The sequence below is a fragment of the Caretta caretta genome, chromosome 7 (genome assembly GCF_965140235.1).
Source record: "Caretta caretta isolate rCarCar2 chromosome 7, rCarCar1.hap1, whole genome shotgun sequence".
NCBI classification, from domain to species: domain Eukaryota; kingdom Metazoa; phylum Chordata; order Testudines; family Cheloniidae; genus Caretta; species Caretta caretta.
In genome coordinates this window covers 2,865,111-2,880,335 of record NC_134212.1, presented here as the reverse complement: position 1 = coordinate 2,880,335, position 15,225 = coordinate 2,865,111, and the positions used below count along the sequence as shown (strand labels likewise).

The 15,225-nt window shown below is 45.3% G+C and overlaps 1 protein-coding gene across 12 annotated transcripts in view; it reads left to right on the top strand.

Annotated features, from left to right (window-relative positions):
• The window catches only part of FHIT (fragile histidine triad diadenosine triphosphatase), a 1,109,638-nt gene extending 1,095,075 nt beyond the window's left edge, over window positions 1-14,563 (top strand). For all 12 annotated transcript variants that reach the window (XM_048859001.2, XM_048859003.2, XM_048859006.2 and 9 more), the window contains 2 exons: window positions 243-352; window positions 14,264-14,563. In XM_048859001.2, the coding sequence (XP_048714958.1) occupies window positions 243-344 (102 nt within the window). In that variant the 3' untranslated portion in view covers window positions 345-352; window positions 14,264-14,563. The remainder of the gene's footprint in view (window positions 1-242; window positions 353-14,263) is intronic.
• Window positions 14,564-15,225: the final 662 nt, after the last annotated feature.

Here is a 15,225-nt window from a genome sequence, read left to right as displayed (position 1 = left end):
CCTCACACATGAACATCACTGCCAGTCCCTCCCACCCTGAGAATCCAACAGAATCCATCAGGGCTCACCCTTTGCATTCCTACCACTCTCTCCCATCCCCTGAGTCCGTCGATACCATCCAAGGCCTAGCTCAGCAGGCCATCCATACCACACATGCCCACTCCCATGGCGGTTTTGACAGGGGAAGCATTGGGAAACCATTAATAACTCCACTCTTTTTTGTTTTGTGTTTTCCTAAAAAGCTGGACCGTCACGACAAAGGAGAAGAGGACTCCCCTGTCAAGTGGAGGTCTGAGGATGAAATGGAAGCCGAAGCAGCAAGCCTGAAGAAATATTTTCAGTAAAATCTGAGGTAAAGATTCCTAAGAGATTATACAGATTGATTGATTTATGCAGCACCCAAAACCGGCATCTTAGGGCACGTCTACATTGCAAGAAAAGACTCATGGCACTAGGTCTCAGAGCCTGGCTCAGCTGACGCAGGGCTCTGGTTGTGGGGCTATTAAACTGCAGTGTAGCCTTTCAGACTCGGGCTGGAGCTCGGGCTCTGAGACCTCACAAGGAGCGAGGGTCTCAGAGCCGAGATACCAGCCTGAGCTTGAATGTCTACATTGACATGTTTAGCCCCGCAAGCCCGAGTCAGCTGGCCTGGGTTCTGAGACTCGGTGCCACAGGGTTTTTTATTGCAGTGCAGCCGGACCTTACAGGCACAGACCCTGCCCTGAGGAGTTTACAATCAAGATTTCTGGGAGCAAAAAAAGCGGCAAGAGAGGGAAGGGAGAACAAGGGCCACAAAAGGAAGGCCAGACAATTTCTTGGGTTTGTTATGTACGTATTGTTGTAGCTCCATAAGAATATGCTGCGTCCACTATGCTCCTTAAACACATCAGCACCAGCTTGGAGGCATACTCAGCAAGCAACGCCCAGGAAGCAAGACCTCGCTCACTGAAACAGGCAGAAACAGCTTCTACCCAGTGGTGTCTGACAGGCCCCAGCTTTCCTTATATTTACAATAGGAAACAGTCTCCATGTATGTGGGGTAACTTGATAAATGTTCACTTTTTAGAGAGCGAGACCACTGCGTGCATTTTATGTAGATGTTGGTATCGTGTATCCCCGTGCTAACCCTACTACAAGTGCGATTTTATGTTCGTAAGTCTTAACTCAGCAGTTCAGTTTCACTCTCAAAATAAACCTGGTGGGAAGCTGCACATTGTGATAAATTTTCCATTGGCCCTAAAAAAAGAAACCATTTGAAGGAAGCGGGGGAAATAAAACCAGTTTGGTAAGTGCTAACGTTTGGTGCTATAGAAACTGAGATATTTTCATCAGATACCTGGAGTCCCAGATGTGAGATCCTTCCAACAGAAATGAATTGGCCCCCTGGGACCCATCTGAGTCACGCGAGGACATACAGTTCTGTGATAGCTCTACACGTTTCCTCTTCTCTTCCCCGTCAGTCGTTAGCATCATCCAGCACACTCCTTTCTCAGTGGTTTCTGACTGTTTCATGTTTTGTCCCATCGGGAGCAGGAAGCCTGTAAACCTGCCTGCCTTGTGGCTGCTACTTGCTGCTCTGCAGCACAGCTTGGGAAATCTTCGGCTTAAACTCCACAGGTTGCTCGGCTAATGTGCGTGGCCCTAATGAGTCTTGATTGTGAGGTTTCTTAGCCACTGTGCCACTTGTTTTGAGTTCCTCAGATCCTCTCCTCTGTGACCTTTTCCTGGCTCACCTCTCCTTTATTCACAAGAGGAAGATGCAATTAGAAAATGTCCGACGTAGGCAGAAAGGAGATATTCTTAGATGATGCACATACAAGCAAAATTGCGCAATAACAAGAGGTTCTGTTTAGATAAGTAATTAACTTACTGCAGCATTCATGCAGACTGGACTTTATGAAGATGGAAATTGAAAAGACTGCTTGGACCCATTTCCTTTCCAATGCAGGCTCTTTCCCTGCCGTATATTTCGTAGGGCTTCTTCCGGTCTAGTTATAAATGAAAGACTTGTTGGGATTTTCAAAGGAGTCTATGTGAATTTGGTGCCCAAATGCCATTGAAATTCAATGAAAGTTGGGTGCCTAACTAAGATTCTTTTGTGTACCAGTCAGATTAATAGATCCATAGATTTCAAGGCCAGAAGGGATCATTGTGATCATCTAGTCAGACCTCCTGTATAAGACAGGCCAGAGAACTTCCCCAAAATAATTCCTAGAGCAGAGCTTTTAGAAAAACATCCAATATTGATTTTTAAATGGTCAGGGATGGAGAATCCACCACAACCCTTGGTAAATTGTTCCAAAGGTTAATTAATCTCACCATTAAAAATGTACACCTTATTTCCAATCTAAATTTTCTAGCTTCAGCTTCCAGCCATTGAATCATGTTATACCTTTCTCTGTTAGACTGAAGAGTCCATTATTAAATATTTATTCCCCATGTATATACCTATAACTATGATCAAGTCACCCCTTAACTATCTCTTTGTTAAGCTAAATAGATGGAGCTCCTTGCGTAAATTGAGTGAGCTCCGTGAGTCGGTCACTATAAGGCAGGTTTTCTAATCCCCCAAACATTCTTGTGGCTCTTCTCTGAATCCTCTCCAATTTCTCAACATCCTTCTTGAATTGGACACAGTATTCCAACAATGGTTGCACCAGTGCCAAATAGAGAGGTAAAACAACCGCTGTACTCCTAGTCGAGATTCCCCTGTGTTTATGCATCCTAGGATCACGTTGCTCTTTTGGTAACAGTCACTTTGGGAGCTCATGTTCAGCTGATTATCCACCATGACTCCCAAATCTTTTTCAGAGTCACTGCTTCCCGGGATAAAGTCTCTGTCCTGTAAGTGTGGCCTAGTTTTTTGTTCCTAGATGTATACATTTAACATTTAGCTGTGTTAAAACACACATTGTTTGCTTGTGCCCAGTTTACCATCCGATCCAGATTGCTCTGTATCAGTAACCTGTCCTCTTCATTATTTACCACTCCCCCAATTTTTGTGTCATCTGCAAACTTTATCAATGGTTATTTTATGTTTTCTTCCAGGTCATTGATAAAAATGTTCAATAGTGTAGGGCCATGAACCCATCCCTGTGGGACCCCACTGGAAATACACCCGCTCAATGATGATTTCCCCCTAGACTCCTAGACTTTAAGTTCAGAGGGGGGCATCATGATCATGTACTCTGACCTCCTGCATATCTCAGGTCACAGAACCTTCTGTAGTGGGCGCATAACCTCTGGGTGAGCTACTGAAGTCCTCAAATCTTGATGTAAAGACTTAAAGTTATAGAGAATTCACCATTTACTATAATTCGAACCAGCAAGTGACCTATGCCCCATGCTGCAGAGGAAGGCACAAAACTCCCAGGGTCTCTGCCAATCTGACCCAGGGGAAAATGCTTTCTCAACCCCATATATGGTGATCAATTAGACCCTGAGCATGTGGGCAAGACCCACCAGCTAGATACCTGTTCTAAACTCAGAGCCTTTCCAACCACAGTTGTAACTCAGAGCCTCTCCATCTAGTGTCCCATCTCTGTCCACTGGAGATATTTGGTAATAGTAGTCACGGAGGGGCCATATGCCATTCTAGGCAATCTCATCATACCCCTCAATAAATTTCTCAAGCTCAATCTTGAAACAAATTAGGGTTTTTGCCCCTAGTACATCCCTTTGGAGGCTGTTCCAAAACCTCACGCCTCTAATGGTTAGAAACCTTTGTCTAATGTCAAGCCTAAACTTACAGATGACCAGTTTATATCCATTTGTTTTTGTGCCAGTATTGACCATTAACTTAAATAACTCCTCTCACTCTCTGGTGTTTATCTCCCTGATTTGTTAGGCTAAAGAAGCCAAGCTCCTTAAGTCTCCTCTTGTACAGTAGGTTTTGAGACCTATTGGTTAGCCAGTTTTTAATCCATTTAATGTGTACCATATTAATTTTATATAATTCTAGTTTTTTAAGCAAAATGTGGTGTGCTACCAAGTGAAGTGCCTTACAGGAGTCTAAAGATAGTGTATCAACACACTTACCTTTATCAACCTAATTTGTAATCTCAAAAAATGTATCAGATTAGTTTGACAGGATCTATTCTCCATAAACCCATGTTGACTTGCATTAATTACATTAGGTTTCAGAGTAACAGCCGTGTTAGTCTGTCTTTGCAAAAAGAAAAGGAGGACTTGTGGCACCTTAGAGACTAACCAATTTATTTGAGCATGAGCTTTCGTGAGCTACAGCTCACTTCATCGGATGCATACCGTGGAAACTGCAGTAGACATTATATGCACACAGAGACCATGAAACAATACCCCCTCCCACCCCACTGTCCTGCTGGTAATAGCTTATCTAAAGTGATCATCATTATTACATTACCTTCCTTTAATTCTTTATTAATCAAGTCCCATATCAGCTGTTGTATTATCTTGCCTGGGATCAATGTCAGACTAATGTCTGATTACCCGATGTGAGATTATCTCTGTCATCCCATTTACTCTTTTAAAAATGTGCATACTATTAGCTTTCTTCCAGTCTTCTGGAACTGCCACAGTACTCCAACGCTCATTGAAAATCAACAGTCCAGGATATTTTAGTGCTGGCAGCATGAGACCTCCAGCATGTGTCACTCAAACTGACGTTCCCCATGATCACACAGTTCTTACTCCTATTATACACATTATAAATAGGTGAAGAAGGAGGCAGTGGTCATCCTGTTCCCTAGTATCTCTAGATCCTACAGTAAGGTGCAGAAATATGAAACCCTAAGCTAGATAGATTGTAAGAGCCACGCACTGCAAGCAGATCCATTCGGCTGCCCGTCAACCCATGTGCAGAGCTCTATTAAAGTCAATGAGTTTCTGCAAGGCAGCTGAATCAGCAGCCTAGGTCAGCCCATTCAGGTATTAGGGTCCGTTCTTTTCCTAGGCCTGATGCCATTAAAGTATTCATTAGTGGTATTCTCATTGCAAGAGGGTTTTGCCCAGGTCAGGGCTGTGCTTTTTAGCCTATGATTCCAAACACCAAGGCATCACTGTCAAACTCTTCTCCCACGGAGTGTTTTTTCTTCCAATGCTAAAATGCTCTGAACTTAATGTAAAGTGCACATCCTTAGAACTTTTCCTCCATTGCCTGCTCCCTGGACCCTGCTTTCAGCAGTAAGAAGATTGAAAACTCCTGGCAAATTAACAAGGTCACAGAAATTTGCCTTCAGTGCTATTTTTGTTTTTGTTTTTCACCTCAATTATCCTGGCAAATCGAAGTACACCTGGACCCAGTTTTGACTGAGATTTCAACATGGCCCATGGGATAGTCAAAAAATGCTGAAAGTAGAAATTCTGGAGGCAATGAGCAGTGGTGGGGTAGGCCTCCTGCCCTGTTGTTCTGGTTAAGTGCCCGGCTATGAGGAGAAATGTCAGTTCATCAAGTTTGCTCATTTTGGCCACTCTGAGCTAATGCACTGGGTTGATTTCAAAGGGACTGCTCAGGTGCTTAAAGTGAGGTGTCTGGTTAAGCCTATTGCATAGTCAGAGCTTCCAACGTTCAAATGTTACAGATGACACTGTGCCTACATAATAGTTTTGAATCATTGAAAATATTGAAACTATCTACCTAATTCACCCCCTTCTTCAGGGTTTCCACCTCATTTTCCGCGCTTTTGTCTAACTATTTACTGCAGTGTATTTGTTGCATTTTAAACTCGGCAAGTACCCTCTTCAGTCAAAGTCAAAATGACACTTGATTTTCACTAGAGAGCGGCTCGTGTGTGTACTGCAGGGTGTATGTCAGAAAGGGAAGCTGCTTTTTCACCTGCCCACCCATCCTGAGCCATTCTGCCCTGCGTGATCCAGCACTGCTCTGCTTTCCCCGGGCAACGCAGCCACAGGAAGCAGGGGTAGGAATCAGGCCTGGTATTTGCCTTTGCTCCTTTCATTGAAAAAAATATCCCTTTGGCCTAAGCAGGTTGGGCTTTAAGCTCTCAGAGCTTCCCTAGCTACCCGCAGACTTAATTCGGCCTTTTGCCACTGCACCAGCTGCAATGGCAGCTCTGTGTTAGGCATAAAGAAACCACCTGGCTGTGTTTGACTAGCCATATAGTCATGGGGACGTATGATCTTTCCGCCCTGCAGTTATCACCACAGCTTAAACGACTCCAATTTCCTTCATTGATCCTTTGCAGCACTTCTTGCATGCTGCCTAGAAGCTGCCTCCTGGCAATTGCCTGTCCCCTCCTAAACACACACGCGTACACACAATTCTGGGCCCTACCATCCTGCTCATGTAAACTTGTCCATTGTAATTCTTATTCAAGGGTACAATAGGTTGGCAAAATGAGATATCACATTTCAGTTGATGCCTTAAAAATACTCAATAGTGGTTTCTCTTTCCTTTCATTAATGCATTCCAGTGTCAGCACTTGCAGATGTCTTTAGGTCAAGGAGGACTAAAATAACTGCTGATGGCTTCCTTTTCTATAAGAAAGCAAGAGAAATATCATTTGAATATAATAGGAAGCTCTTAATTCTCTCCCTGCTACATCTACCAAGTGCTGTTCCGCCCCTGTCAGAGCAGTGTGCTTGAACATTAGACCCCTGGCCAACAGAAATATCCTGGGGGTCACTTGAAGAAATAAATACTTTTAACATTTCCAACTGTGTGTTGTTCTATATGGGATGATAATAAGCTGTTTAATTAGAGAAGATGAGAAGATACCATTTTATTTTCACATGCGGTGCTCTATAATAGATCAGACTAACAGAGGAGTTCAATTCATCGTCAGGCACTGTTATCCGTGTGTCCTGCTTCTTTCATAGCTTTCTCCTCACTTCATTGTACTCCCAGCTCCTCAGGACGAACCATCATCTCTAGGACACCCCCGGCTTGAGCTGTCACTCACGGAATACTTACGACCTCGCTCCAGGAAAGATTAAGCTCCTGAGAAGCTGCAAGTAGCTCAGGAGAGGACTGGAATTTAAAGCAAAGGTGGGGGGGGGTTTCCCTTTTTAAGCAATGCACTGAGCTAGTACACCTATCCTCATTGGCTGCACATGGTGCCACTCACTGGCCCATTTATTCCGCAAGGGTGAAATTCACCCCGTGCAGGGAAACATCACAAGGTCTTCACCCCTCTTCAATTCCACGTAATAGGCTTCAGTGGAACACAGTCCTGGTGCTGATCCCCTGCACAGGGGCGAATTTCACTGTGTATGAAGAAGAAGGTTCATGGCCTTCAATACATGGCCCTTTGTGATTTCTGTGGTTTCTTTATGCATAATAATGTAAAATACCTTTCAATCAGACCAAGGTCCATGCTTCTCCCTGCTGCTCCTCTGCCTCCAAACTCTGCCTTATTTAATACTCGGCCTCAACACCCTAAATGAGATGATGTCTTCCAGCGTCTCAACCTCTGAGGTTAAAAAAATGGATAAATGAAACATAAAAGAAAACTACTTTTATGGAAAATATTTTTGAAAAAATCAGTGCTTAAGATCACAGCAGCTGAGAATTTGCTTGAAATGACTGTAGCTTGAGCCATTCCCATCCAAGTATCACCATGTGATCAGTTATTTATCCCAATGGCTTTTGCAAAATGATGTAATGTATGAGACAGGATGAGGAGAAAGTACTCTTCTTTACAGAGCAAACCCTAATGCAGTGTTTACATTTTAGGATCTGTTTTCAGATGCATCTCTCCAGATTTCTAACCCATCACAGGAATCAGGAGCCTTGTTAGCAGGGTAAATGTTTTGATGATCTTGTGTCTCCTGAATTTCAAAACACAGTGCACTTGCCCGAGAATAGGAGCCTTAGTCTATCTCACTCATTCGGACTCCGCTCCTGGAGCCGAGACAAGATATGGGATAGTCACAAGTTTCAGTGAGGGTTCCTATTTTATCTGCAGGTGAGGAAATCCTTTTATGCCATTAGAGAAGCAGTCAGCCTAAAGTGTGATGTCAAAATGTCCCCCTGCATACAGAGGATTAGAGAAGATGATACTCTGTTGCCAACTGTTTGCTGAGCTGTATGTGGCCAATCACTTTTAATTGTTTAAACACTTGAATATTTTAGGTGTCACGCCAAATACAGGATTCTTTTAAAAATATCTCCAAGTAACGCATCCTGGACACTGGGGATGGCTCTCTGATGTAAACCCTCTCCCCTGCCCCTGCACGTGGGCAGTTTGTCTTTTCAACTTGGTCAGAGAATGGGAACTTTCTTCTCTTTCTCTGTCTCTTTCTGTCTCCGAAGGCAGAATGGCTCCCTGAGGGCGCTAGTGGAGTTTTGTTCCTGCTGTCTCCACCTCCTCCAGACAAGGTGGTGGGCTGGGCCCTTTAGGAGTGAACCTGTCCAGCCCACCTGTGCCTCCTTAACAGCCTCTTGATGGAGCCTGATAGAGGACAGCTGGTCTGTATGAAGAGCCAGAGGGGAATAGAAGTGGGAAGAGGAAACTGTGGCAGAGGTTGAAGAAAACAGGAGATCTCTGACCCAGGATGGGTTTGGGAAGCCAGAGGGCTAAAGAAGGCTGAAAGCCAGGGAGTGGGAGGGGTTCCTCACTGGCCTCCCAAAGCCAGAGAATAGACTGCACCGAAAGGGTGCTGGACCCCCTCCAGGGGAAGAAAAGGATTGAGGGCTGGGGAGTTCCTGCTGGGAGAGCAGGGGAGGACTCCAGCAAGAAGGGGCTGGAGTGGCTGCACACTGAAGAGCAGGCTGATCATGAGGAAGAGCCTCCAGCCTGACAGAAGATGCCAGGGACGAATGCGTGGGGCTGACGGATAGCTTTAGGGATGTAGAGGACTGTTTGAGTTGTTTGTTTATAAATGCAGCCCCCAAGGAGAGGCATTATTGGCCGCGAGAGAGTCTGCAGTGCAGTTATTGATGTAGGGGGCCCCGACATGGGGAAACTGAGGCAGGGCACTTGCTCCTCTGGCCACAAGGGGGCAATCAGGAGGTGGCTGCCTTGTTGCAATAGGCGTCACTACATCAGAGCTATGCCGGGTAACTGCAGCTGAGACTCTGACCCCTGGTAGCACAGGAAGTCTCTTCTTTGCTTGGCATGAGGGCAGTCTATTGTTTACTCTTTCTTCGCCCCCAGCCTCTCTTTCTGTTGTCACTCAGCTCCCTGGAGTCTCTGAAGAAGGGGACAGCTCCTTCAGCTTGGTCATATAGGGTGAAATTCGCTCTAGCCACAGAAAGCCCAACTCTCCCAGCTCCACGCAGGCAGGGGGTGCGGTGCTTCTCTGCAGCTTCCACCCCAGCCAGTTCCACAGGGTGCTTGACCACTGGATCTGCCTTCAATCAGATCTGATCCCCTGGCCCACCCCACCGCAGCCTTCCACATTGGACAGAATTCAGGTCCCCCCAATAGCAGCAGAAGACTCCTCTGGAGTGGGAAGAGCAGAGGGCAAGGGCGAGCTATGGCCCCCGGCCTGGCTCTCTCAGGCAGGCTGGCTGAGAGTTTATGCTGGGCTGGGGCTAGGGCTACATCTTAGCCCTGTGGCACTAAGCACACTGCATCGGTGAGATCTGACTGTGACTGCACTCAGGCAGTGTCTGCACGTAATCGCTACGCAAACACCCATTTTCCTAATCAGCTATAGATTTCTACACACTCCAGCCTTAAGTGCTATTAATAATATCTCACACTCAGCAGCCTCTAAGCACCATCAGTTAGAAATCAGGAACTCGGTGTCCACGGGAAACCATTACGACCTAAGAGGGTGAAGCTTAAGCTCCAAAGGAGATAGGTTTTATGAAGGTCACCTTGAGAAGCAGCATCATAAGAATCCGTCAATAGACGAGAATGTTCCCGGTGTGCATTTGATGTTATTTTGACTAGCTGGAAAGGTTGAAGAGAAGAATGTGTCATATTACAGGGTCTATTCTTCCCCCAAAATTAGTTTTCCTGCAATAAGAAACAAGTAAATATAAACTAATCCTTTTTCATTTCAACTGAATGCAAGGAAAAGTTAATATCACCAGAAGCTTCCTGAACAAACACCACCTGGTCTGTGAGAGTGTCGTCTGAAGTGTAAAAACTTTGTCTAACGTCTCTTAAAATACCTCTCACATGGAAGCTGCAGATATAAGAGCAATGGAATTACAGTGACTACTAATGAACCATGTAATGCTTAAGGGAAAAGGTTTCCCCATAAGTGTGATGTGTTAATATATAATGTACCTACTGCAAAATGAATGTTGATTCTTGTTCTAGTCTGGGTGTGTCAGAATAATTTTTTTTCTATGTAGCCCAGTGAAAATGAAGAAGCTGGGGAGGGCAGTCTGAGTGAAATTCACCCCGCTGCAGGGGGCCACCTGAAAGCCTATGTACCACATCAGTCCTCATTTGAGGATTTAAGTGGTGCACTGACCTAGTGCTGTCTCTGCACAGGGGTGAACTTCAAAGGGAACTCTGGGCTTCCCCTTCCCTGGGGTTAGCAATATTTACTCAGCTTTGTAGGGTACTTTGAAGGCCACAGATCAGCACCTAGGTCCTGTGGTCATAGCTGCAGGAGAAGCATCAGACACAGAGGCAGATGCATTGAATTGTACTGTACGAAGTATTGCTTTTATTGGGGTTAATAGTGAAAACTCAGAAGGGTCAGACGTTCTGTTCACACACAAGTTTGAATCCCAAATTTCAACAACCGGATATGCTGATCTGGTTTCGTACTTGATTAATCACCTGGAGCGGGGGTTAGGGCACAACTTAGGGAAGGGAGCATCCCGGGATCTAGAAGAGACCAGGAGAGGCATAGGGCGAAGATAATGTTTCAGAGAATACTGATGAAAAGAAATGTCAAGGATGCTCAGATCTGAACCTGTGTTGAAATGGAGCTGGGCTCTGATCCCTGCAAATTCGTCCATGGCGTGAGTTACACGATTCACCGACTAAGCAGGGAAGCCCTGTTTAAAGCAGATTCACAAGTAACTTACAGCCTGCCATGCAAATGTCACTCAAGGGGTAGCCTACAATGGAGACGTTAGTGCTCAAAATGCCATGTAACGGGGAAACATATGTTTCAGGGAGAAGAGACAACCAAACAAAGAAGTGGGCGTGTGGTAAGACACCAAGCAAAACAGAGCTCAGCTACCATCGAAGTGGTGTTACTGTACTGTTGTGAACACCACATAAGAGAGAGAGAGATTTAAAGCAGCAATCTGAATATGACCTTGCAGCTTATGCACTCCCGTGAGTTTCAATATCCAAGCTGCGGCAATGGCAAGGTATAAATAGCCATTCGGGGGAGTAAATATGTGAAAAGGGAGTGATGTTGGACACATTGTACAATTTGTCCTTCCCATTTGCCCCATCCACAGTCACCAGAACACTTTGGTACCCATGGAAGGCCTGGTCATTGCATTCACAAATGCAAACGTGTTTCTGCATGCTAACATTTGCATGTGCAGATACCTGGGGCTGAGCAACTGCCAACCTTCTATGGATGCAAATTAGTGAAGACATTTGAAAACATGGTTGATGATGCAATGCAGTGATTTCAGTGTAGCTTTGTCAAGGGGAGGCAGTTAGATTTTGATTTTCAGGGCTGTGATTGGCTGTTCTCCGTAGTCAGGACCTGACTTTGGTATTTATCTATTCCAGTGGCCCCCTCAGGTCAGTGCAGTCACTAGTGTGTGTCAGGATGGGACGTTTTGTGTCCACACGCAACTGCTCTCATGACGGCAGATGGAGGACACACGATGTCCCTTTGGGCCGTGCCATATACAGCTGCACAGTAAAGGGTTGATGAAACGGCCTTTTCCTGCAAAGATCTCAAGAGTAAACTGCCTTTGATCTTTTTATGAGGGTGAAATTCTCTGCTCCAGGGCTGGCCCAAGACTGGGGTTTGGATTCATAGGACACTTGAAAGTTTCTGGGTGGGGGGCTCCACCCAGAAGCAGGAGCAATGAAAGCTTCCTAAAAGCAGGAGAGCCACTGGCGCCCAAACTGTGGCCCCGCCCCCATCTTTTTTTTTTTTTTCAGAAGGTTAGGTTTGGAAGGGACCTCAGAAGGTCATCTAGTCCAACCCCCTGCTTGAAGCAGGACCAATCCCCAATTTTTGCCCCAGATCCCTAAATGGCCCCCTCAAGGATTGAACTCACAACCCTGGGTTTAGCAGGCCAATGCTCAAACCACTGAGCTATCAGCTATCCCTGAATCTTCCTCACTCTGTGGCTTAGTTTCCCTTCTGTAAAATAAACATAATGCCACTGACCTCCTTTGCAAAGTGCTTTGAGATCCACATCTGAAAAGCACTATGTGACCACAAGGTATTGGCCCATGGGCTTGATCTGTATAATGTAAATCGATATCATCCACATGAATAGTCATAGAATCATAGAATCATAGAATATGAGGGTTGGAAGGGACCCCAGAAGGTCATCTAGTCCAACCCCCTGCTTGAAGCAGGACCAATTCCCAGTTAAATCATCCCAGCCAGGGCTTTGTCAAGCCTGACCTTAAAAACCTCTAAGGAAGGAGATTCTACTACCTCCCTAGGTAACGCATTCCAGTGTTTCACCACCCCCTTAGTGAAAAAGTTTTTCCTAATATCCAATCTAAACCTCCCCCACTGCAACTTGAGACCATTACTCCTCGTTCTGTCATCTGCTACCATTGAGAACAGTCTAGAGCCATCCTCTTTGGAACCCCCTTTCAGGTAGTTGAAAGCAGCTATCAAATCCCCCCTCATTCTTCTCTTCTGCAGGCTAAACAATCCCAGCTCCCTCAGCCTCTCCTCATAACTCATGTGTTCCAGACCCCTAATCATTTTTGTTGCCCTTCGCTGGACTCTCTCCAATTTATCCACATCCTTCTTGTAGTGTGGGGCCCAAAACTGGACACAGTACTCCAGATGAGGCCTCACCAATGTCGAATAGAGGGGAACGATCACGTCCCTCGATCTGCTCGCTATGCCCCTACTTATACATCCCAAAATGCCATTGGCCTTCTTGGCAACAAGGGCACACTGCTGACTCATATCCAGCTTCTCGTCCACTGTCACCCCTAGGTCCTTTTCCGCAGAACTGCTGCCTAGCCATTCGGTCCCTAGTCTGTAGCTGTGCATTGGGTTATTCCGTCCTAAGTGCAGGACCCTGCACTTATCCTTATTGAACCTCATCAGATTTCTTTTGGCCCAATCCTCCAATTTGTCTAAGTCCTTCTGTATCCTATCCCTCCCCTCCAGCGTATCTACCACTCCTCCCAGTTTAGTATCATCCGCAAATTTGCTGAGAGTGCAATCCACACCATCCTCCAGATCATTTATGAAGATATTGAACAAAACCGGCCCCAGGACCGACCCTTGGGGCACTCCACTTGATACTGGCTGCCAACTAGACATGGAGCCATTGATCACTACCCGTTGAGCCCGACAATCTAGCCAGCTTTCTACCCACCTTATAGTGCATTCATCCAGCCCATACTTCCTTAACTTGCTGACAAGAATACTGTGGGAGACCGTGTCAAAAGCTTTGCTAAAGTCAAGAAACAATACATCCACTGCTTTCCCTTCATCCACAGAACCAGTAATCTCATCATAAAAGGCGATTAGATTAGTCAGGCATGACCTTCCCTTGGTGAATCCATGCTGGCTGTTCCTGATCACTTTCCTCTCATGCAAGTGCTTCAGGATTGATTCTTTGAGGACCTGCTCCATGATTTTTCCAGGGACTGAGGTGAGGCTGACTGGCCTGTAGTTCCCAGGATCCTCCTTCTTCCCTTTTTTAAAGATTAGCACTACATTAGCCTTTTTCCAGTCATCCGGGACTTCCCCCGTTCGCCACGAGTTTTCAAAGATAATGGCCAATGGCTCTGCAATCACAGCCGCCAATTCCTTCAGCACTCTCGGATGCAACTCGTCCGGCCCCATGGACTTGTGCACGTCCAGCTTTTCTAAATAGTCCCTAACCACCTCTATCTCCACAGAGGGCTGGCCATCTCTTCCCCATTTTGTGATGCCCAGCGCAGCAGTCTGCAGTCAAATGACTTGCTATAATATATTTTACAGTACCACTGTACAGGTATTGTTCTCCCCTCCAAATACTAGCTGCTGCCATATGAACTGGAATATGCGCTAGCTGGCTTTAACCCTGAGTATTTCATTTTCTCCATCATAATCACTGGTTCCCTTTGCACAGTGCTAATCAGCATCTAGCCAATTAACAATAAACAAACTCATTTTATCTTACTATTACAGATCAAATATGTTATTGCATTTAGCTTAATGTCTAATGAAGCTTTTAATGGTCAATATTTTTCAGGTGAGACAATCTGGAACAAATTCTAGAGCATAAGAAAACCAAAAAAGGGACTCATTCTCCAGCACTCTGTGACATTGGACCTGCAGCTAACCAGCTTAGATGACATTCTACAAACAATGGATTCGTCCATGAAACACTCTATTGTACCGTTGGATATCAGTGGGGTTGAATTTCAGCTAAGTCAACTGACAGACTGCGTTCAACACAACCTAATGGCTCATATTTTCTGAATGATGTACGTGGGAATGACTCTTTTACAATTGGCCCTGGGCCTAAATGGAAATTAAATATCCGCAGCAATATTTGTCTGGTGTGTTACATTACAAAATATTGGCTCCATGTTGTGCCTAATGACATTCTGTTTGTAATGTAGTGTAGCGCAGAAAAACTACATCTTTTAGTACTACTGTGCCTCTCAGAAACCAAAGCTTTGTTATAGCCGAGATACGATAAGCCTGGAGAGCTACCATTTTGCTAGATAAGATAATAGAACAAGAAATGCATAAATTTTCTTAAGATCATACATTCCACTCTTACTTTTAAGGTGTTGGTACAAAGTTGTAGGGGTTTAAGATAGTGCAATATGCTTTAGGGAATTCATCAAAATGTGAAGCTGCTCATGTGGTATTCAGCACGTTACACACTATGAGGTAAGGGTTGTTGCTTGCAACAAAACATGTTAACTTTGGTTGGTTGTTATTCACGTGACGTACTCGCTCAGTAATAACGATCCTCTGCAGTGCTGCTCTGAGGAGACTCTGCAGTCGTTTCGCTGTTTATTGCCAGTGCATCACAGAGAATATGTGGCTGAAATGAAGGCAAATGGACGTACAATGTCCTGGCAAGAGCCCTGAGCTGACGCACCAGGCTCCCGATCCCAAGCTGAGTTTTGCAGCTCGGGTCTACAGTTGTCACTAGAAGAAGGCAGCTTTTGTCATCCCTTGCCACACAGTGGCATGTGG